Raw genomic sequence first — 23,891 nt, 5'->3', positions numbered from 1 at the left:
TGCATATGAAAGACACACAAAAATAGAAATAATAAAGAATGAAATTAAAAAGTGAATGTAATTTCTAATATTTTCTTCCTATACCTCAAATAATTCTCTTTTGCATCCTCTAATGCAAAGGATGTGTGTATGCACACCCCGTTTGAGTACGCTCTTCTATAAACCTACAGTAACAGCGTGGTGCAGTGTACTGGCTCTCAAACTTTAGGCTGCATCACAATTTCCTGGAAGTTTGTGAAAACACAGATTTCTGCCTCCCCTCAAAGTTTCTTTTTTTTTTTTTTTTTTTTTTTTTAAAGATTTCATCTATTCCATTTTTCCCCCCAAAGCCCCAGTGGATAGCTGTGTGCCGTAGCTGCACATCCTTCTAGTTGCTGTATGTGGGACTCGGCCTCAGGATGAACGGAGAAGTGGTGCCTCGATGCGCACCCGGGATCCGATCCCGGGCCACCAGCATCGCAGCGCGCGCACTTAACCACCAAGCCACAGGGCCGGCCCCCCTCAAAGTTTCTAATTCAGTAGGTCTGGGGTGGATCCCAAGAATTTGCGTTTCTAATAAATTCCCAGGTGACGCTGGTCTAAGGGCTATACTTTGAGAACCACTGATGTAGTTAACAGCTCGGGTCTCAGTGTAGTCTAACCAAACATGAGGATCTTTTAATTACAGAATGTATGACCTTGGGTAAATTATTTTACCTCTCTGAGCTTGGTTTTTTAATCTGTGAAATGGAGGTAATCATAATTACTTGCCTGTTAGAGTTGCTGGAGAGCTTAATGAGATAATGTAGACAGAGCTCTTAGTACCCAGTGCTTATTACCTGCAAAAATCCAGTACATATTGGCTGCTACATCCTCCTCCTCCTCCTACTCCTCATTGTCATCAAACATGTTTTTAATGTCACAAAATAGACTTTAGGGACTTTTTTGCTTTAATTCATAAGAATCATGGGAATGCATTTTTCTGCTTTAACATTATACACGTAGAAAGACCATACTCCAAATGAGATATCTTTCTAGTTGAATGGTAGAGATGAAGCTCTTTTGCAAAGTCTGCCTATAAGAGAACAGTGTGTTCAGCCCTCTCCCTTCTGTGTGTAAATGTTGATAGTTTGTGGCTAAGTGTGTATTTCTGTTGTCTTTTGTGTATGCTGAATTCTCGTTGCATGATACAGAGTTGGCATTTTTGGTGGTTGTGTCTTTGAATGTTTGGGGGCATGAGAATAGTAAATTCAAGTGATTGCTTTGAATTAGATTAATTTTTCACACTTCTCTCTCTTTTTCTTTTCTCCCTCTCTTCTCATGCATTACTAGGACCAAGTACCACCTGCCAGGAAGATTCATGCGCCAACCAGGGCGTCTGCATGCAGCAGTGGGAAGGCTTCACTTGCGACTGTTCCATGACCTCATATTCTGGAAACCAGTGCAATGATCGTGAGTACAACCTTTTCATACTCAGGATTTTTTCAAAGAGTTCAGAAGTTTGGAGAAACCTCTGAAGAGTTGGGTTTTCCGTTAATTAAATCATAGGAATAACAATTTTGAAACTCTCCCATTTGCATTGCCTAGAAATTAGTGGATATTTAAGGAATGTAGCTCTTTTCTCAAAAAGTCTGAGTTTAGAGAACTTCTTAGACCTTCCAAATGATGAAGATGCTCAGAGTATATTATTTTTTCCAATTAGAAATGTTTAAAGCCTTCTCAGGGATCTTTCAAATGTAAGGCAGAGATTTTCTCTGACTAAATTTATTGATATCTATTTGGTTTATATATATATAGTCATTCTATTTTATATACACGTTTCCATTTTGTGAGTATATTTATATGCACGTATCTGTGTATTTGGTTCATGCTGGAAGAGAGCCAGTTGTTATTTTTGTCCACTAGTGATGCTTCAGGCGCGTTAGTTGCTTTAGTTCTAGGAAAAGACTGATTTCATGAAGGTGATTCTAGCACAAATGGCAGAGATATTTCAATTGTGGGAATCTATAACCTGTGTCTTCAGTTCCTTCTCATGTTATTTTCCTAACTTGGCCACTTCTAACAGTAAGCAAACACTTGAAATTTCTGAATACCTATTGCAAAGAGATTTGTTGAAAGGCCCTGACTTAGTAGGTCCTGCTAACCTTCAGATTTTCTAAACACAGCCTTCATGGTAGGAGTTTGTTTTACAATCTAAACTCATAGTCAGTTGGCCTCTTGGTTTGATTAAAAAAATGCATGATGTTATCCGAGCAAATACTTTAGTCATATTATAGTTCACCCACGTGGGAGCAGGCACCAATTACAATGCCATCATGTCTGTTTGGTTTTCCTTCATTCTTTATTTTTCAACTTTTTTTCATATGTGTAGTCTTTTAATCTCTTTTACATTTTTCTCGTAGCTTTTTGTCTTTATATACTCTGTCAGTCTCTTAAGGTACACTAAAGAGAAACAATTGGGGAATATGGCAATGTAGAGAGAAAATTCTTTGAAACTCATTGATCTAGATGTAAACCTATGACTCTATGTCTGTAATGTAAAAGATACACTCTCTGCGGAAGATTTTGGCCTCAGATTGCTCTTTCCACGTATTTAATACTATCGAAAGTCCTGTTTCCATATTTATGGTTTGGAAATACTGTTCCACTCTGAAACAGGAAGTTATGGACCCATCCAGAGTACCTGAGAAATGCGCTATATGCTCTTTCTTTTCACTTCAATTTGTCTGCGTAGGACTCACTAGGAAGACGTTTTTTCCTAAATGGTGGCATAATGCTTCTTTATCCTCACAAGTTTATTCCACATCACACATACATACTAATCCTGGTATAAAATGGTCAGGAAGAGACTCTGCACACAGAACAGGAGGAAAGGTAAGTTACTCTAACTGCGATGAATAGGCACAATCTTCGGAAGGTACGTATATATTTTTCTCCCATTGACGTGCTCCTCTCTGCCACCCAGTTCAGACATTGTTTTCTGCAAAAAATCAACCAGGACTGTTTCCAGCTTTCTATGATTGTTTCTGATTTTGTTAAGAGCAGATTGTGTCTCAGTCCAGAATGAGAACTATCACATTGTCTGTCTTGAACAATTTGTCCATATATAATGAAGTACTAGAATGAGAATTGGGAAAGAATAGCTTTCTTTTGTGGCAGTAGCTTCTTATCCTTCAAAAATATTTCTAAGATATCCAGGCTTAGGGTAATATATTTTGGATTTTATTCTGTAAATGATGCTGTTGAGTTTTTGATTGTAAAAGGCCTTTGAGTCCAAGTCACTAAAAGAATCTGCTTGCCTAGTTTCCTCTTCGAGAGCGGACCAGGGCTTCTGGGATTGGATGACCATATGGAAATGTGAGCAAGTACATTTTAATTGCAGAATGTGAGGAATATATAGAATTCAGATATACAGGATGTAGTTATAAAGTTTGCATATAAACTTTTAATGAAACCCAGCCAGATATGTCAAAATGGTAGGTTGCTTAAAATTGTTACAATGGATACCTCTGTATCCAATGATTGACATTGAAAGTATTTGGGGGAACTTCTTTTTTGGACTAGTATCAGAGTCAGTTTGATCCACCTAGAAAATAAGCCTCATTACTTTACATCATAGGTCATTATTTTCTGTATCAACCTTGACCCTTAGAATTGTTATTTGCTACTTCATCTCGCAAAGATCTTCAAAATGAAGTCACCTATCTGATATTCTATGTGCCTACCTATGTTAACAAACTCTTGGTAGCTTAGCTTGCATCAGGAGTTGAGTGTTAACTCTCAGTGCCACCGGCAGAGTTGAACAAGGCTCATGCTTCATTGGCAAAAGCAGTGGGAAAATATGCAAAGAAAGAAGCAAGAATGAAGTGAGTGAATGGAATGGAAGAGGAAGAAGGATGAAGGAAGGAATATGATGAAGGAAGAGAAAGCAGGGTTTGAGTCTTCCATGCAAGATCGCAGAGGTTTGGTAACGTGCATGCCACAGGTGGCCTGCCTTTGACCTAAGTAACAGAAATAGGCCGTGGCATTATAAGTGGAGTATCATCAAGGAAATCTGGCCTTTACTCAGTTCTTGGGCATAGTATATTCTGAAGAATGTTGCATGTTTCTAAAATAAATTATATTCCTTAAAATGCTGTCATAAGACCATGTGAATTGGTTAGAGATTCAACCTAATGGCAAAAGGCATTTTTTGTTGGAGGGGTGTGGATCTCTCATTTTCCACAAGCAGTTTCTCAGGACAGCCAATTGATCCTCAATTAGCAGAAATGAAAACATCTCAACTTATTATTGCACATCCAAGAAGAGGAACTTGTTCAATAGGGAAATGGCTAGGCTATTATATTTTCCAAAATAAAGTGCTCAGTTCATCACATATAGAAAAGTTAATTATATCTGGGGATGACATGCAAGTTTCTAAAGCAATGTCTACATTTTAGAGTCTTCCTCCCTTCTCCTAGCATTGGTTGTCACTTTTAACTTTTGTTTTTTCTTGCTTATTTGCCAAATTTGGCATTTGCTTGACAATTTTGAGGTACTGTCACATAGATATGGCCTCCATGAGCAGAGTTTACATTTAAAAACCGTGTCTCATTTAGTATGAGTACACCAAGCCTGGATGGTTTTAACTGTATTCCATCATTCTTTGTGAAACATGATGGGCTGATGGAGGCAGGGAGTGAATTTAAGGTTCATTCTTATAAAGATAGCTGTAAAGCTGATACAGTGGTTGTGAAGGTATGACGTGTTCTCTGTGGCTGATTACCTTGTATAAAAGCGATTCACTTGTATTGAATAGAAAACAAAAATCATCTGATTGGAAACTGAAGTATAATTGATTTATTAATTGTCCTGGACTGACTTTCCACCATTTCATGTTATGGTAAAAATCATAGGGAATTTCCTTTAGGTGACTTTTAGAGCTGTTTTGAAACTACAATGGACAAAATCATCCCAGAAGCAATTTTGAGTCTAGTAAGGTCTACAGAAGGACACATAAATAACATTCTCCAAAGGAAATCTTCAGTTCTGAAAAATTCAAAACAGAGTGGCCTGACTTCTCAGAGGGTGTGTACCGCCTGAATGCCGACTTAATGACACATTGTTGGGGCTACATTTTAACAACAACAAAAGAAATGGAGACTTACAAAGGTTCTTACAGAGATATTCTTTTTGGATCTTGGGTTCTTATTGGTATTTTAAATCAGGACTGAGAGCCTGGGCAATTTCAGTATGTTGTAGCCATTACATCAACAGGTGAATCCAGAACCCCATTCCCATATTGTGTGGCAATGCCACCCACAATGGCAGCCTGTTGTTGAATTCTTTTCTCCTTCACAACACTGGGAAATGTTGCACAAAATCCAACTCCCTTGGGCGTTTCCACACATATACAAAAGAGTTGTGATTTGGGGGGACTTTTTGAAAATAGTAATTTTAAACACATCCCATCTATTCTCACCAACATAGTTACGTTTTAGAATGTTCATGACAACTATGTTGAGTTGTGTACAATTTTGGAGTCTTGTTATTTCTTCCATGCCCTGGAGAAGTGATTGGGGAACAATCTGTGGCACGTAAGTCCTTAACACACATCAAGTTCCTGGATTTAGAAATCAGGTGTGTATAATGGCTTTGTGGGGTGAAGAGAAGGGAATGAATGTGAGTCCTCAGTCCACCCTCAGCAGCCAGCTACCTGTGCTACATTGCTAGTTATACATTGCAGGCTACTTGTTGGAGAAATTGCTGGGATCACACTGGCATGTGATAATAGATGTTCTTTGCTTACAACAAATCAATAGCAAGCAGCTGTGGATCGTGCAGATGGTGCAGTGTGAAGCACCTTTTCAGACAGTTTTCTGCTGGAATGGCTATTAAGCTGCACTGTTGGCTATTGGTTGACCTTTTGCTTTTTATTTATTGTGTGGGTTTATTTATTTTTTTTTAATGTAGGTTGACGTATTGATTAAATCTGTTAAAAACACATTTCCCATTCAGGCTTCAGAAAAAATAAGCAATATAGGCATTACTTAGTGTATAAACAAGGGGACAGATATTTGTATGCTAATTCCTTCTCTCGGGTTCATATAGGTACACAGAATAGTGTACCTATATGTTATGAGGCTATGTTATTTTTATTGCAATAATTTTCAAGGATATCAGACTACAATATGTCCAGGTTTTTTTTTTATGTGTTTATATCCTATCTCTGTTTTCAGGGTCTGTCTGTCCAGCAAATAGGCCATATTTGAGAAGCTCACTGTTAAGACAGTTGTTGCCGCTTAGAACACACTTTATCATTTATTATTTATTCTTATTTGCAGACATGATCATGAATAAGATACGGCCCTGTTCTCAAAGACATTACAGTCTAATGGGGGAAGATACACAGGAAAGTGCTTCAGTAGAAATACGAGCAGTATATAGTGAGGAGTCATAAAGAGGAGTGTTGTCAGCTATCCCTAGGGTTGACACTCCATCAAGAAAACCTGCTGCTATTAGGAAAGTTTTCATTGACAAATGAGTCTTGAAAAATTTGGAAGTGCTTCCTAAGCAAATATGGTATGAAAGAGGGTTGGAAAGGAAAGACACAGCAGTCCAACATGCAGAGAAAAATATGTGACAGCCACTGTTAACATTCTGGCTATATCCTTCCACTATTTATTCTAGGCATTTGTATGGTTCAGATCACACACTGTTTAAAATTTGTGCTTGGCTTTATTTTGTTTAACATTGCATGTTATGCATTTTTCAAAGGATAAAAAACATTATTAGATTCCTAATCTCCTTTAGTAGAACGCACATTATGGTACTCAGTTCTTTGGGGGAAGAATCCCCCACCTTGAATCTACTGCTGGGTTCTGGATGTAGACATAATAGGGCCCAAATTTTGATTTATTTCATTGAACCATTGGTGGACAGTTATCTTGGAAATTTATTTATAATGAACCAAATACTTAAAAGGTAGATTTGTTATGCATATGACATTAAGTTATAAAAGATATCATGGCATAGTCGTTAAGGTAATTGGCTTTAGAATCAAATGCTTTAAACGCCAATCCTAACTCTAACACTGTGATAGTCACTTAGCTTCTTGAAGCTTTGGCGTAGCACAAGGAGTGTGATAGGTACTTAATAAAGAAAAGTAGGGATAGTTTTTATTATAACTAATAATATTTGACATTTGTCAAGTCCTTATTATGTTCCTGATACTCTGTTAGGACCATTATAAAGATGTCAGCCCTTTAATCATCCCAAAGTTCCTAAGAAATACTATATACTATTGTCCTGATTTTAGTAATGAGAAAACGGAGGTCATACAGTTAGGAAGAAGCTGAGTGAGGACTTGAACCCAGGTCTGTTTGACATGAAAGCTCACATTCTTATTAGATTTTCTTCTACTTAATCGTTATTAGAAATAATAACAGGTTAACATCTGCACTAATTACTAGACCAGAATGCTTAAAATTTCAGGTGGGCAAGTCTTCACAGACGACCAAATTACATAAGAATATAGGGTTGGAAAAGAAAAGCTCTGTGTTCTTGGTTGTTAATTTTATCATGTTCTGGAATTCTGAACACTTTGGATCTTTCAGTCTTAATATTCAGATGAGGCCATTTGGTTAGGATATCTTTAGATATTATAGAATTAGAGTTAGAATATCCCCCCCATATCCTCAAATATTTATATTTTGAATCTCTGTTGCCCTAGATCTTTTGATTTCCATTTTTTACTTTATTGCAATCCCAATATATGTCATCTAGCATGGTGGATGAGACCATTAATGTGGAGTGTATGGCCTGTGTTGAAATCTTGATTCTCACTTAATTGCTGTGTTACCTTGGAAAAATTAATTAATTCCTCTGTGTCTCTAAAATGTGGATATTTATAGGTCCTATCTCATAAGAATGTTATAAAGATAAATTAAATTCATAATTTTGAAGTTTACTACATGGCACATAATAGTCCCTACAGAACTATTGGCTACTCTTTGACGTAATTTTCAAAAAGTTAAAAACATGGCTCATACAATTATAATTTTCATAAAGTTAAAAACACAACTCTCATATAAATATAGAATAAACGTGTGCCAAATTTATTTAACTCCTTAACGAGGAAAACAAAATGGTTAAAGTGTGAGCAACAAGATGGTAAAAGCATATTTAAAGAGCTAGATATTTATAGGCATTAAAAAGAATATTAAAATACAAATTAGGTTAAATATAAAATTGATGAGTGTCTCACAGGGCAAAAAGCCTTTAACCTTTGGTGTCACCTTTTCTACCGAACATTATATCTCTACTGAACAAAAATCTAGAGGTTAATGTGTTATCTCGCAGAATGTGGGCCCCAGTTAATAGTAAATATCAGTGTCAAACACAGGTAATTCTCCAATAGAATTAAATATTTCTTGGATGGACGTGTCAAATAGTGTCCCTATATGACATTGAAAGGAACATGGCTCTCTCCTAGCCTTTTTTCTAAGTTTTGGATAATTTTTATTAACAGTATTATGACCTATTTAATTTCAAATCCTTTTTTACCTTGAATATCTCCCTCATACACAATTAGCTTTTATATTTTAACCATTTGCCAGTGTGCCAATCACTGTGCTGAATTCATTATGTCATTTTGTCGTTTAAACAACTCTCACAAGTAGATACTATTACGATCCCAGTTTCACAGATGAAAAAACGGAGACATGGAGAAGTCAAGTGTTTGTCCAAGATCACAAAACTCTTAGTGGGGGGACAAAGATTCAGAGTTGTATTTGTCTGACCACAAAGTCTCGGCTCTTGACTGCCGTCTTCTGATTGCCTCAAGGAAAGCCTCTTAATGAAAGCTCATCTGACCACGTAGGGATTTAGACTCACATTAGCCATAGAGTTTTACTACTTTTATTGCATCAATTATACTATAATTTCTAGTGTCCACGTTGTTATTTGGGGGGGCGTATTTTTCATTTTTTACTTCGTTCATTTTAAGTAACGGCATAGTCAGGACTGATCTGCTGAGGGAACAAGATCAGAAGTTCCTTCAAAAAAGTGTCATTCTGCAGTTGGACAGGTCTAGGCAGGAAGGCGCTGAGACCAGAGAAGTCAGTGAGGCTGGGAGGAGCATCCTGTACGACAGTAGGCAAGATCCAGAAGGTAAGACAGATACAAAAGAGGCATGCATGAGCGGACAGCACCAAAAGTAATGCCCGAAGTTATTTCTCTGCATCTGTTTTTAAGTCCTGGGCCCGCAGAGGTTCAACGTAGCTAAAAGGAGGCCTGGGGATGGCAATTAAACCCAGAATTTTCTAAGAGCAAGGATGAAGGTTCTGGTATTCTCTGGAGCAGTTTCATAGATGCAGGTCTTAGCTTCTTGCCCATGGGAATCACTCTTGCTTATAAGTTCCTCTTATATCACGAAGGGATGATTTTGTACCCCAAATCTGCTGTACTGCTGACATTAATACACATGCAATATCAAACAGGTTCAGCAAGAGCCAGGACTGATTGCAGCTTTTGTTTTGCACAACCCTCCATGAAAATGAGCTGAGACTTGCAGGTAAAACATTAGTTTCTGCGAATTCCAGTTCACACTTGGACCTAAGGTTCAAGGAGAAATAGTCTCCACAATTCAGGGTCCTGTAGCTTGTCAGGGGTTATTATGAGTTGTTGGAATCTGTGGCCTCACTAATTTAATTTCAGCCATCTTCAGCACACTATATGTGTAGACCATTTTTATTGCTTGTGTTTAACGATAGCCCATTTATTTCTGGTGTGCTTGGCTAGTTACTTATTGATGGTGATGGCAATAATCCACTGAGAGCCTATGGGTTCTCAGAATATAATTTTATATTTCTTTGTTAGTCACATACAGGTACAATTTCAATGTATTTTTCAATATAGACTTATAATTTCCTTCATTTATTTCCATCTACGTTTATTTGCATTTACATGTAAAGGCAAAAAAGATGTAAACTGCTTTATCTTCTCTTGTAAAATAGAGCTAATAAATATAATTTGGTTCCCTCCCCTTATGTTTTCTCCTTAACTTATTTTTGGAGGAGGCATTAATAGCTCCGTTAAGATAAAGGACAATTCCATCTTCTAGAGAGTTTCCTTGTGCCTCTTCTAGTTAGTCCTTCTTCTCTCTATGGTTACTGCTGTTTGAATTTGTGTCGGCATACATAAGTTTTGTCTGTTGTTGAATATATGTAAATGGCATCATACAGTATGCGATCTTTTATTTCTGTTTTCTCCAGCTCCACGGAATGTGTTTAAGATTCATCTATATCACTGTGCATTCTAACCACCTTGCTCTCTCCTGACTCTCAGCTCCATCTCCTCATCTGTAGGAGTCGGCCAGGCTCCACCTGAGGCTCCTCTCCCTGCTCCATTGGGCAGACATTCTCCCAAGGCAGTAAGCTGGGGCAATCTTAGGGCTCACCTTCTATGTCTTGGCCCTCTCAGGAATCACTCTCCTTATTTGCCTGATGTCCAATGTCTTGCAACCCATTGTTTCACGTTTGCTGTCTTTTTCTGGGTTGTTTCAGATCGATTGTAGATCCAGTCTCTATTACTGTATCCAGGTTGGAAGTGGATATCAACCTGTTTCTTCTTACCTGACTCCATCTTTATACTTTGAGACAAGGGGAGTGGTGGCGAGAAGGATGACAACATAATACATAATGTGCTGTGCTTTAAGCCACAAACTCTAGAGACTATTGAGTCTTCGCCTTAGTTCCGGAACAGCCCTGGCAGTGTAGAATATACTAGGCCCTGTTTTTTTGGGGGGGCAGGGGGGTGGTATCCTCCAACTCCACTTATAGGCCGTCTGCAGTCAAAGCAGCTGCACAAAGCTAGTTAAATACCTGCAAATGTGTCTCCGTCGAGCATTTCTTCATCTGAGTTTCTTTTATGAGGTTCTCATTACTTTTCCCTCCAGTTCCTCTGATAACGCTTGATTAAACTCAGTGGGTGCAGGATTGATTTGGCTCTTGCAACCAGCCACTCTTATTTTCTTTACCTAGAATTATAGTTTGTTTTCTCACCTACCTTTATCCCGTGGATCTTTGCTGCGTGATCCATGTCTCTTGGCCAAATGAAATCAAGAAGTGTTTTCAAGCAAAACATTTGGAGACTTCAGGAAAGTGGGTGTTTCTATGCCAGGGAGTGTTTGGCCATTGACCGTCTTCATTTTAATCTTTAGATGCTGGTGTGCACTTATGATTTTGATGCATGTCTACGAAAAAAAAAAATGAAGGGACCTTGATGCTTTTTAGTTGTAATGGAGCTTTTTTGATAATTAAGATTATATAAGCTCACTGTTGAAAATCTAGAAAATGCATAAAAGTACGCAGTAGTAGAAAAAACATGCATCATTTTACCAATTATTTATATGACCTTGTTTCAGAATATGCATGGTGTCAAGCATATATATTCAAAATACATTCGTTGGATGAATGACTGAGCCTTGCATATTTTCAAAGTCTGAGTGGTGCAAGGGTCCTAGTGTTCTTTTCATGAAATGAATGGCATTTCTACCAGGACTAGATATTTTCTTGCCAGAAGGAATGTTTTAGGCATGCAGGAACTATAATGAGCATCCCAATATACAATTTTCTTCTTCAGATGAAAAATGGAAATGTCAAGATATTTTCATTTCTTTTCTCTCTTGCCCTTATCCCTTCTCACAGAAAGCCTTGCAGTTTCTGAGCAGTTATACATAGATGCATCTACCTACAAGTAAAATAAATGGTTTTGTAGTGGATTGTAGTTGGAAGGAAAAGGACTTATAATGTAGATGGGAAAGGAGTCTGTTGGGTCCCAGTTTTTTTCTGTGGCATGCGCTTTCAAAGAGACATTGTGGTTTATTTCACATGATGAGATTTCTTGTAATGGTCTAGCACTCAAGATCTATTGAGACAGCAGAACTCTTACTTTCACATCATTCATAAATTTCTGCTGAGTTTTATGTTGACCCAAACTAGTACCATGTAACCGAAGAACTTAGATGCACCGTATACTGAAAAATGTAACACACAAAGATTTCTTGATTTTTGTATACACTGGGTTGCAAAAGTTTTATGTCTCTGCAGGAGAATTCAGCCAAATCTAGTAAATTCTTTCCAATCACTCTCAGGAGCATTGATAGGAAACAATAGCATCTGACTCGGGCATCACTTACCGGTAAATTCTCTGGATGCTTTTGTAATCAGCTGTCAAGTAAATGTAAAATTGTAATTTTACCCAGATATCCTTATATGAGTAAAACCAATTACATGTTTATATAAAGAGAAATGAGTACATGTGCATATATATGTGTTATAAATAAGTACAAATTTCCTTTAGGATTTTTTCCAATTGTTCTGAAAGAATTTATCTACCCAAATACCTTTGTTTCTGTGTCTAACAGAGTCATGTGTGAACTTGTGGTTGCGTCTCAGTCAACTGGCAAGTTGTGTATTTCTGTAATTGTAAAGGTAATGTGGCTACCTGGGTCACAGATCAGGTATCTGTCTGCCTCTGAGGATATTTGGCAGAAAGTCTCTTTATTGCATTTGAATACTCAATATTTGGGGTATAATTTTATCTCTGAAAAAGGATATAGGCAGGGAGATGTCATGTAAGGTATATTTATCCTTAAGAATAATCTTTCTTTCTCCTCTCTCTACCTAAAATTCCCATATGGCTCCCTTATGCTGGCACTCAGGCGTATCATCTAGTTAAAGCTCACATCAGTGACCTGGCACTGGGGGGCCTTTGGAGAAGGGCCTGCAGTTCAACACACATATCATCACACGTGTCTATTGTCCCTGACTCAGGAAAAGTCTTGAGAACAGAGGAAATGGAGAAAAATGTATTAAAATAACTGAGTTTAGCCAAACAAACTGTTAGTGTTGGTAGAGGCTTTATTCCAATCCCCACAACACACCACATGTATTTCCAACATCTAACTTATTTAATTTGCATTTGGATTAATATAGCATATTTTCCTATTATATAAAGTTTAATGAACAATAAACACAGCTATAACCAAATCTCACAGCTATTTCCCAGTGTGGGGTAACATTTTGCATTTAGTTATACTTGGTTTCCTAGGTAATATTTGATTGTGGCTATATTTCCTAAAGCTGCATCTGTTGTCACATGTAATGTTTTGGTGGCAGATTCTTCAGACATAGAGCGCGGCAGGAAGGAGTGTTACGTTGAAACTCTCTTGGAGCCCTGGTTGTGAAAATCAACTGGGCAACATAGAGTGTGTTAAAAATGGTTTTCCCTGCTGCTTCCTTTGGCAATCTTTGGGCTCCCCATTGTTGGCCTCTCTGCTTTTATTTCAGCAATCCTTCCTGTGTACCACTTCCAGATAAATCTTCCCAGAACACCATTTTTGTCTAATTGCTCCTCTGCTCATGAACCTTCAACGATCTCCTCTTGTTGTAGTCCAAACCCTCTTGGTTTCCAAGGTAATGGTTTCAATAATCTGCTTTTTAAAATCTGTCTGTTGAACCACATTTCCTTTAATATTCATGGCTTATGTGTTCTCTAAAAAGGCCAGTGTTCTCACTGTCACTAGCATATTCTATGATCATTATGCTTCCAAGACCTTGCTGTCTAATCTCTTCCCCCTGAAAGACTTCCCTCCCCTTATCCTGGCTTTTCAAATCCTATGCAGACTTTAGGGTCCAGCCCACGTCTCACCCTTGATTTTTCTCTGACCACCTTAGTCCACATTGATGTCTTGTCTCAAATCCCACTGCATTTATCTTCAGAACTGAGAGACAACATGGCTCAGCATCGAAAGGGTGGCTAGTATGGCTGTGAGAATAAAAGGTGGGTTCAAATCCTGGCTCCTTTCCTTCCTAACTAGGTAGCCTTTGGCAGTTAATGCAACACAACCTCACAATATGTACCTTGCACAGTCCTTTCAAACTTTAGTTTTTATATGTAAAATGAGAGATAATTAAGGTATTTATATATAAATGGACAATTAATAAATTATTAAGTAATAATAATAAATATTATTCAGTTTTGTTAACAGGATTAGAAGTAACAGACGTAAAATAGAGTGTTGGACTTAGGAAAGAGTTTTTGTAAGGCTCCAGGTAGCAGCTTAAGTTAAAAATGTAAACCTTCTGTGAAAGGAAAATGTCACCAATAAATAAAACAAGTAGAATTTTCAGTAGATTAATTACCACTTTTGTTTTATATTTACTCTGTTTCCCAGACAACCAATTTGTCTACATTGTGGTGACTATAGCTTCCTCTGGAGTAGAAGTTAACTGTGTGTCAGGTAGATATGGGTGGTAGAGTTGCTAGGATTAGATTATTCAGATGTCACTGATGTTTTGTATGTTCTAATGTACCTTTCCTGTAAATATCCTGTTTTTTAAGGCAGTACTTGCACAGGCTCCCAAGAGGACACCGAGGGATTCTGGTAATCTCCTGTCCTATTTTTGTTTTTTTTCCGGAGTAGAGAAGGGTAACTGGCCAGTGAATCTTCGGGTCTTGTCACTTATAAGACCGAGGGAACAAAACTGCAATCTTTACAGCTTCTGTTATTACCAGAAATCTCAATACATAATCTTAACTTTGTAGATAGGAACTCATTTTTAAATCGGCTCATTTACACACTGAAATATAACATAATTTGGCTTCACAGTGGACTATTTAAGATAGATGATTTCACAGTCACCTCTCCTCAGTAAACACTTCAATACTCTTTGAGTCTGAGGCTCTAAGGGAGGCCAGGCCATGTTTGATATTTATATACTTTAACTTTGACCATGAGGCCAAGTAGTGGAAGACCCGTGACCAACCTCTTCTTCCCTGTTCACTCCTAACAGAAAAAAACAGAGAAGTATGGCCTCCCTGGTTTATTATCTGAGCAGCCTAATGTGCTAATTATTGCCTGCCATGGGAAGATGGCTGCATATGGATCTCCAGTGGAGTTTAACTGAGTTAGAAGCCATGTCCAAGTGATGTTATTACATACTTGTTACCCAGAGTCCTCCATAATGAGCTCTACTGCTGAACATTAAGGGGATTAGATCAAAATCGTAATCAGGGTGATTTTGATAATCAGTTCCAATGAGCAGAATGCTGTTAGCTTTTTGGAACTTATGAAGCTGATAGTATTTGAGGAAAGAAAATATGATGAGTATGACTGCTTAATGTGTGGAAATCTGAAAAAGAAATTTCAGCCGTCTTAAGAACTGCCACTTCTAAGAATGATTATGTAGGGAATTTGCACTTTCAGACTCCAGTTGTTTCTGAGAACAAGGGTTTTAAGAATTTGGTTAGAATATTTAGACGATGGAGATTTAAATTCATTTTAAAGTGTACTCACATGTGAATGATTTTTCTCTGTATATTCAGTTTATTAATTAGGGGAAAGTATGATTTATTCACTTCTGAGCCTTTGTATAGTAGAAGTGTGTTTCTATAAGTAGTGTTTATTTCTGATGACAAATATTTGATGCCAAGTAAGTAGTAGACCACAAATGATTAAGTAATTGCCATCACATGGGCACACCGTTGTATCATATGGAGTTTCCTAATGTGAACAAACTCCTTTATAGCTTCAACATCTATAACTTAACTAAAATCTGGATATCTCACATTTATGTAACAGCCCTTGAAGTTTCTTTCAGTGAAGGATAATTTTTTTCTAATTCTTTTTTTCCTGGAATCAGAGCACAGTTCACAATCATTATTGTATGCTATCTCTTCTTTTAAGGTCCACGTATCTTATGCCATTTTCCCCCATCCTCATCATCAATATCTACTGACCTTTGGGATGTGAAGAACATTCTAAACTGAGTTCCTTGCTCGTAGCTTTCATCTCACTCCATCCTTTACATTATCCTTGGTGACTTCAATTTTCATGTTATGTTTTTTTAAACAACCTGACTTTGTCAAAACCCTGGCCATCTAACAAAGAGAATTTCCTTTGCTGTTAACCGCTTCCTAAGTTTTCGCCTCTCTTATGTCTCTAGACTCTACCTTCTACTCTCCACAGTCTTAAAGGTTTCTCTTGCCTACATATGCCATCTGGAGTTCCTAGTCAGTAATATGAATGACATGCCCACTAATACCCTAGAGCCCTTGCCTCATGACCTGGCGACCCACTACCTGAATGCCAAATAAATTCCTCTGTTAATTTCTTGGCTGCTGCCTCATGGCTAGAGCAAGTCAGGCACCTGGCAGTTGGCTCCACTGCAAATCCATATCCTCTTACCTTAGTAATGCCCTCAACGCATTCCTTTTTGTGGCCATCCAAGCTTTGGCCCTAAACTCTGACCATTCTCTCTTCTGTTCAAGGATATCCTATTTTCCACTGTGCTAGGTAACATTCACCTGGCAGGAGCTAGCTGATGTAAGCCTTTCTTCATAAAAACTTTTATGTTTAAATACCTCAAATCTCTCTAGGATGGCAATTAAGACTTTCTGGGATTTTTTCTCCAAACATCATTTTCCATTTCAAGTCTTCTAGGACTCACCTGTGTAAACTGAATCACTGGTGGGAAAACTCTCTTCTCCAAATGTGCCCTAAACTTTTCCTTATCTATTTCGGCCCACCCTCCTTACATTGTTCATCTATATATTTTCAATGGGTCCTTGTATTGAATGAATATTTGTGCAGAATTTACATGTTTACACAACATGTTTACCTATGTATGATTTTTTTCTAATTTAGATCAGGACTATGTGATTATTTTCCCTTGTACATTGCTGAGCATAGTAGCAGTCATTGAAAAAGAGTGGTTTCCTCACTGTTTTTTCTTTCACTAAATATTTCTTCATTATAGTGCCTATCACACAAGTGTTTGTTAATTATTCTGGCTCACTATTAACTGTGAATTTTGTAGAATAGGTACAATGCCTTATCTTTCTATTCTCAGTATTTCACGTAGAACCTGGCAGATTATAGGTGTTCAATAAATTTTTGATGAATATATGAAAAGTTGCGTACCAATGAAGTGTAATAATAATAACTAAAAGCTTACTTTGGAAGTATTTGGTGTGGATTATACTACTATAATGGGCCATGCAAGGCATAAAACCATTAATTTATAAAATATATTCATTATTATTAGTTAATAAATAATTACTAATTGTTCATTTATAAATAAATGCCTTAATTCTCTCTCATTTTACATATTAAAAATAAGGTTCAAAAGGAAGTGTTGACTTTTCCAAAATCGCACAGCTAATGAGTAGCAGAGAGCAGAACCAGGAGTCCTGATGATTGGTTCTCTAGCCAGTGATCCTAAGTCAATATTTTCTAAGCAGTGCTTTGTGTAGTATCATGTCCCTCTAGTTTTCCTTCTCCTTTACACATACTGACTGGGACTGAGGTGGAATAAAGGGCAGAGGTAGTAGATTCCTATGGTGTAACAAAGGGGCATGTTAGAGGAAAGTCTGTGTGTACTTGGAAAGGCAAATACATGACGCTACTGTAAAAATTACTGTGCTGTATCCTGAAGAATGAAAACAACTCAATATGTATGATAAGTTACTCCCTGTCCCTTCCAAAGAAATGAGTTTATTCTTATAGATGACTCCATCTTTAAGTATTTCTTCTATCCTTTTGTTTTTTTTTTTTTAACTTCACTAAAAACTAAACCCATTTCAAGGTAGCCTACATCACCAGTGTATCTACATGTATTTTTTTCCAGATGCCAATGTATTCATTTCTCTTTCATTAGAATATAGGCCAGTTCTGCTCAGGCTCAATGTTACGTAGAAAAAACAAGGAGAGCAAGAGCAGAGTGGTTGGTGGGAAAAGTCGTTGATAGTTTGAGGAAGAGAAAATTTGACTGGAGGAGGGAGTGTGAAGGGTGTTGAGAGGTGACCTAGATGAGGGTGTGATCATGGGGGTCTGGAGGTGGAAGAATTTGGGGGAGGAGAACTGATGGAAGTTTTTGAGCAACTGTGTGATATGGGCGAAGCTATGTCTTAGAAACAGCCCCCTTCTTTATCCATTTGTCCCTTGATGGGCACTTAGTGGTATATATACACAATGGAATACTACTCAGCCATAAGAAACGATGACATCCAGCCATTTGTGACAACATGGATGGACATTGAGGGTATTATACAAAGTGAAATAAGTCAGAGGGAGAAGGTCAAATACCGTATGATTTCCTTCATTAAGTAGTAGATAATAACGACAATAAACAAACACATAGAGACAGAGATTGGATTGGTGGTTACCAGAGGGGAAGGGGGGAGGGAGGAGGGCAAAAGGGATAATTCGGCACATGTGTGTGGTGATGGGTTGTAATTAGTATTTGGGTGGTGAACATGATGTAATCTATGCAGAAATAGAAGTATAATGATGTACACCTGAAATTTATACAATGTTATAAACCAATGTTACTGCAACAAACAAAAAATTAAAAAAAAAAAAAAAAAAAGAAACAGCCCCCTGGCGGAGTGTGAGGGGTGAGTTGAGAGAAGACAGTAAGCTCCGTGAAAGCAGACACCACATTCCTTTGTTCACCACCCAATAACCAGACCCTTGTGCAGTGTTTGATACGCAGTAGGGATTTAATGTATATTTTTTAGAAGAATGAATGAAAGCAAGAAAGCCATTAGGAGGCTTTTGTAATAGCTGGGGTAAATGGCAAGAAAAGGCATGAACTAGAGTGTTGGCAGTGAGAATTTTAGGGTTAGCCTCAACTTACCTATAAACTACATGGAGGCAGGTACAATCAATTACAATAGTCAAAGAACTGGTGAAATGACAAACATTTAAGAAATCTACTCCATTTGTAATTTTATAAGATTTGATTATTATTCCTTTTGGCCTTAACTTTATTTTTGGTTTTTACAAGTAAAGATTTTTTTAAAAAGTTAAAAAAAATCCACTTCTCATTTTAAAACCTCTTTCTTTATTACTCAAACCATGCATAGTATTTCAGACATACATTGGTTTAAAAAAGTATTAGATCATGTTTATTGTATGATTTCCAATGGAATGAACTGTTATGGCCTCTCTGATTAAATTATAATTTTAATGCCCTTGGTTGTGTATGGCTAGGAACAGGTTCATCCCAAGTTCATCGTTTTCCCTGATGCAGGCAAAATTGCAGTCAGCTAAGTTCTGCTGTTGTGCCCAGGCTCCAGGCTTCTAGCTGATAGAAATACCGGAGGGCTCTGACTCTTCCTCCTTTAGAATCCTTCCCAGCTTACTACTGCCAAGCTGAAATGTTTGAAGCATTCAGAAACTGTTATTTCCTGCCTCAGTTTGAATGTGTGCAATTTTTCCTTTTTAAAAAGGACACATTCTTATGTGTAGATAACCTCCCTTGCAAGATCCCCCAAAAGATCGAAAGAATCTTTTGATACATTTCTTTTAATCTTACAGAATTTTGGTCCAAAAAGTTCCCATAGCAAAGGCATGAGGGGCATCAAATATTTTAGGTTTCCTTTTTTTTTTTTTGCGCCGTTTGGTGAGAGAATTATCAAGGCATTTGTAAAGCACATAGATGTGCCGGATTCTAACCATTTTGTTCAGGCAGTGCACGTTGAAAGATGGAGCTCCATATCTTCACTGCGTAGTTGCTTTATTTATTGTTCCCAGTTGATTGCCTTTTTTGTCAACTGTTGGTACTGAAGAAAATTGTCAAAGTGTGATGTTGGGAAAAATTCAGTCATGTTACCTGCTTGACATTGTCTCTCAAAAGGAACCTTGGAATTTTTTTAAAGGACAACAAAAAACAAAACAAAACAAATGCGTTGATGATAGGATTAAGTGGGAGAAACTGATAAATCATAGTGATATACCACCCCTGAGAAGATGGGGGCAATGGCGGCTATTTACTTCTGTCTTAATCCTATGATTTTCTGGTTCCTTGGCTTAGAAAGTTTAGGCTCTATCAAGTAACTAAAGCAGGACAACCCAAGGTTACTCAGATTCTCTGAATTTATTTTACCATTTGGGGCCTAAACGCTACCACTGTTTTATAAATTGTTTATATACCCACAGGAAAAAGGGTTATTTAATTTTTCGGAAGGGCTCAAGATAGAAACTATCTCCCTTGGAGAAATTAAAAAAAATCATTCTTAAGAATCAACGCTGTTAAACCTCATCAGCTAAAACCAATTTATACTAAAAAGCAGTAGTATGTGATTTTTGTTAAAAGCCCAATTTAATTTTAAAATTATGAAAGATTTCAAGCATATGGAAAATACAGAAAATGCTCAACACTCTTACCCACCACCCTTATTAACAAGTGTTAGCTTTTTGCCACAATCCTGAAGGCTGTAATTTACTTTTTTGTTTCTTTTTTAAGGACTTTTCATGTTTTTATTAACTATTGAACACATGAAGATAATATTTATAATATGTTAGTGTGTAAAGTATAAAAATAACAAAACAAACGACCCAGCCTAAGAATTATAGGTTCCTTTTCTTTAAAAAAAATCATAATTACTGTAAGCTTACCAGTTCAAGCCTTCCTGCCCCCAAAAATGATGTACAAATTAAACTCCTGGGGTTTACATTCTGATGACGGCACTGAATCTGAAATTTTTCCTGTTGCTCTTCAAATTATGTTGTATGAGTAATGATGTGTGCTAGAAAGAGATTTGAGGACCTAACCATTAGCCTATCCTATCCTATTCAAGTCTTCTGTGTTCCCTCATTAGTCCGTCCAGCTTTTTCCTGGGAAAGCACTTTTCTCTGTACATGTTTAAATACTTATTAACTATGAATGTTTTAAGTGTTTATCGAGTATTGGTTTATACTCTTTATAAGACCCAGGGAAAAATCATCAATATCTGGAAAGGCACCATTCTTAGTGGTATTGGTTTTGAGAGCCACTTGGACAGAGAAATAGACTCCAGAAAAAAGAAATAGTAATCTCTTAAGCAGATCTGAATTGAAAATATAGCCAAAGGAATATTCAAAAACAAGAGATTCTCCTTTTTGATTGTTTTTACTGAAAGGCCAGGGACCAAGCTGAAATCATTCACCACTGGTGCGGGTGGTTCAGAGTTACCGTGATGCTAAACCCCGGGGACTCCTTACTTCTATGCACGATTAAATCCAGTTGTCAGGTTTGGACAGGAGAGTGCCCTCCTTTTCCTCAAAAAGCCTATAGGGAAGTGCTTTGTGGGGGAGGTTACTCATTTTCCGGGGTACAGAGCGAGGATTATCCATCATAATCAAATGGGAGTATTTCATATCATCCATCTCCAGTGAGGATAGTAGTAAAAATTCTGTCCTTTCTTCCATTTTTTTGTACTGTTGTGATTGAGATTCATCTTATAAACTGAAAGAGTAGTTTGAGGTTATTATAAAAAACACACACACACATACAAGGATTATTCAATCTCCATTACTCTTTCCCCCTCCATGAATAATTGCTGCAGGCAGGTGACCAGTTCAACCATCTGTCTCTCTGTTACAGATGCCTTTTTTCCAAATGGTAGGTTCTCTCCCTTCTGCCTTGAAGTTACATGAAGGCTTCTTTTGCACGAGAATGATATAAACCAGCAAATAAGATGAGACTACAAGATATTCCTGTGTTGTTACTTTTTTTTTGAGAATGATGGAGAATGACTTTCTTCCTCCAATTCCAATATACAGATTTCTTAAGGGCTCTGATGCATACATATCGTTGAAAAAAAATATTCTCAGTATTGGACAATTTTGAAAACAAAAAGTGGGCCTTCAGAATTTATATCAGCTCCTTCTATTCTTCATTTAGCTAGGTCCATTTAAAGGTTTCATTTCTAGCCTGTGTTGTAGAAGATTGCTTGATAGGTTCCAGATAGTCTCTAAATCCAATCAGGAAAAATGAAATTTTGGAAGCACATTGGCTGTGTATTTGGGCATGGCTGACTTGGGAATACTATTGTCTTCCCTTTCCATCTTAGTTCAGAGGTGGGCTTTATGTCATAAAACCAATCAACTACCCAACCACTCAACAACCAACCACCCACCATTTGGGTCATGTCTGCACGTCACACATGGTACCCTTGCAGGGGTCTATCCAGCACCCATAGGAGTGTAACTCATCCCCAGGTTGATAACCAAATTCTAGAGATTGTATGTTGAAAGTTGAAATATCTTAGGTGACTACTTTAAAGAATTGCATAGTCCGAAAAAGGAGAGTGTTATCCACCTTAGTGAAATTCCATTTCATGGATTTTGTTCTGCATCATTGAGACAGTTAGGTAAAAGTTAAAAAATAGAATAATAAAACTTTTAAGAAATATTTGTAGAATGTTTCCTAATTTTAGATACAATGCTGGGTTATTTATATTCTCTTGTTTGGTTTTTATAACTATCTTTCAAGTAAACATTATCTTTACCCAACAAGTAGATATCATTATTGTTCCCATTTATAGCAGTGAAAGGAACTGAGATATAAGAATTGAGATGTCTGGCCCACAAGCCACAAAGTGAGGATGAAGGAAGCTGGGATTCAAATCCAAGTTTGTCTCTTAGGGACTCATGCTCTTTACCTCTCTGCCATATTGTCTTTCCATATGGTGTGGCACAAAATAGAATTGTAACCTTCCCACCTTCCCAGAGAGGGATCAGACAAAGTCCAAAGAAGGTATAGATGGCCAAGACCCTTGGTCGTGGCAGTGCTGGTTGCTGTAAGAGGATACTTGGCAAACAGCATTGCACACAGATGGTGTGCAACCCACACATTTCTATTTACGTAAGAGGCCCCAAGTGTTTGTGTTAACAGGTTTGGGAGATAATAAAAGAAGTTGTTGTTTGTTCTTTCTTTGTAAGTCTGCAATTAATTTTTAGCATAAATGTAAAAGTAAATTTGTAAATTCACTAGACACTGAGAGACTGGCGATCCATGAAAACGTTTGTCTGTTGGGTTTAAATAGGAGATCCTGTGCAAAAGCAGTTGTTTTCCATTTTTCCCACTAGGTGGTGCTTTGGTCTTGTAGGTCAAATTTAATGAGCCTGGATTTTTTTTTTTTTTCCTCCTACATATTGGTCCAGGACAAAGCCCAACTCAAGGCTCATTAAGAGCATTGTGCCAGTTAGGTTTGTTCAGTTTGGGTTTTCTCCGTAATTATCACTGTTTATAACCAAGATATTTAAATCCATTTGAAAATTTTGGATACTCCTTTTTTAACTTTTTTGCAATAAATTATATTCACTAGTTTGGAAAAGAACATCAATAGTTGAAAATAGCTCAGTTGTCTCATCAGCATATTATCTCGACAGGCTGCACTGGTAATGAGTCTTTCCTTCTACAGAGTGGAGCAAGTCATGATAAGTGACTGACACTGTGCTCAGCCCAGTTTGTCATTTGGGTGTCCATATATAAAGCACACTGGCTGCTGAGATTACTCTGGGACATATACACAGCCCAGCATGTGATTTTCTTCTTTACGTTTTTATATCAGTGGAGACAAAAAGGGGAAGGGACAATGATTTAAACAAGTTGATATCAAAGAAGATTGGGGTGGGAAGGAAGCAGTTGAATGGGGTTTAATGGCATTAGTCCAAATCCAATAAAACTAACCAATCATTCTACCTATCTATACTGAATTCACTCATTTTCATTAGCATGCAAGGACTTTGTTGACTTGTCGGCAAATGAAGCCTTCCTGCCATCAAGGAGTAGTTGTTTGAGATAAGACTACAGTATAAGATAGTAGCGGGTGAAACAAACAGAAGAGTTCTCCAAATAGCTTAGCTATGAAATAATATTTATTTATCTATTCACTTATGAATGTCTACAATGTACCAAGCAAGGTGCTAGGTAGTGGGGATACTGAGATGAAATGTACACTTAATCCCTCAAGGAGCCTGAAGTTTAGTGGGAAAGGTAAAGAGATGGCCAAAAGACAGTGTGTTCAATGACTCGTGGAGTGATGCACAGGTTACCAGCAGGAAGTCGAGTGGCCTGGGAGAACACTGAAGGGGCACC

General features: G+C 37.4%; 1 protein-coding gene across 1 annotated transcript in view; it reads left to right on the top strand.

Annotated features, from left to right (window-relative positions):
• LOC101397659 (neurexin-3) overlaps nucleotides 1-23,891 on the top strand; it is a 964,554-nt gene that overhangs the window by 175,370 nt on the left and 765,293 nt on the right. Inside the window, exon 6 of the mRNA XM_087448107.1 lies at nucleotides 1,312-1,431. Within this exon, the coding sequence (XP_087304233.1) occupies nucleotides 1,312-1,431 (120 nt within the window). The remainder of the gene's footprint in view (nucleotides 1-1,311; nucleotides 1,432-23,891) is intronic.

Source organism: Ceratotherium simum, chromosome 24, assembly GCF_057802395.1.
Source record: "Ceratotherium simum simum isolate JZ-2026a chromosome 24, ASM5780239v1, whole genome shotgun sequence".
In the NCBI taxonomy this organism is placed as follows: Eukaryota; Metazoa; Chordata; class Mammalia; order Perissodactyla; family Rhinocerotidae; genus Ceratotherium; species Ceratotherium simum.
This window is presented reverse-complemented; position numbering and strand designations above follow the sequence as displayed.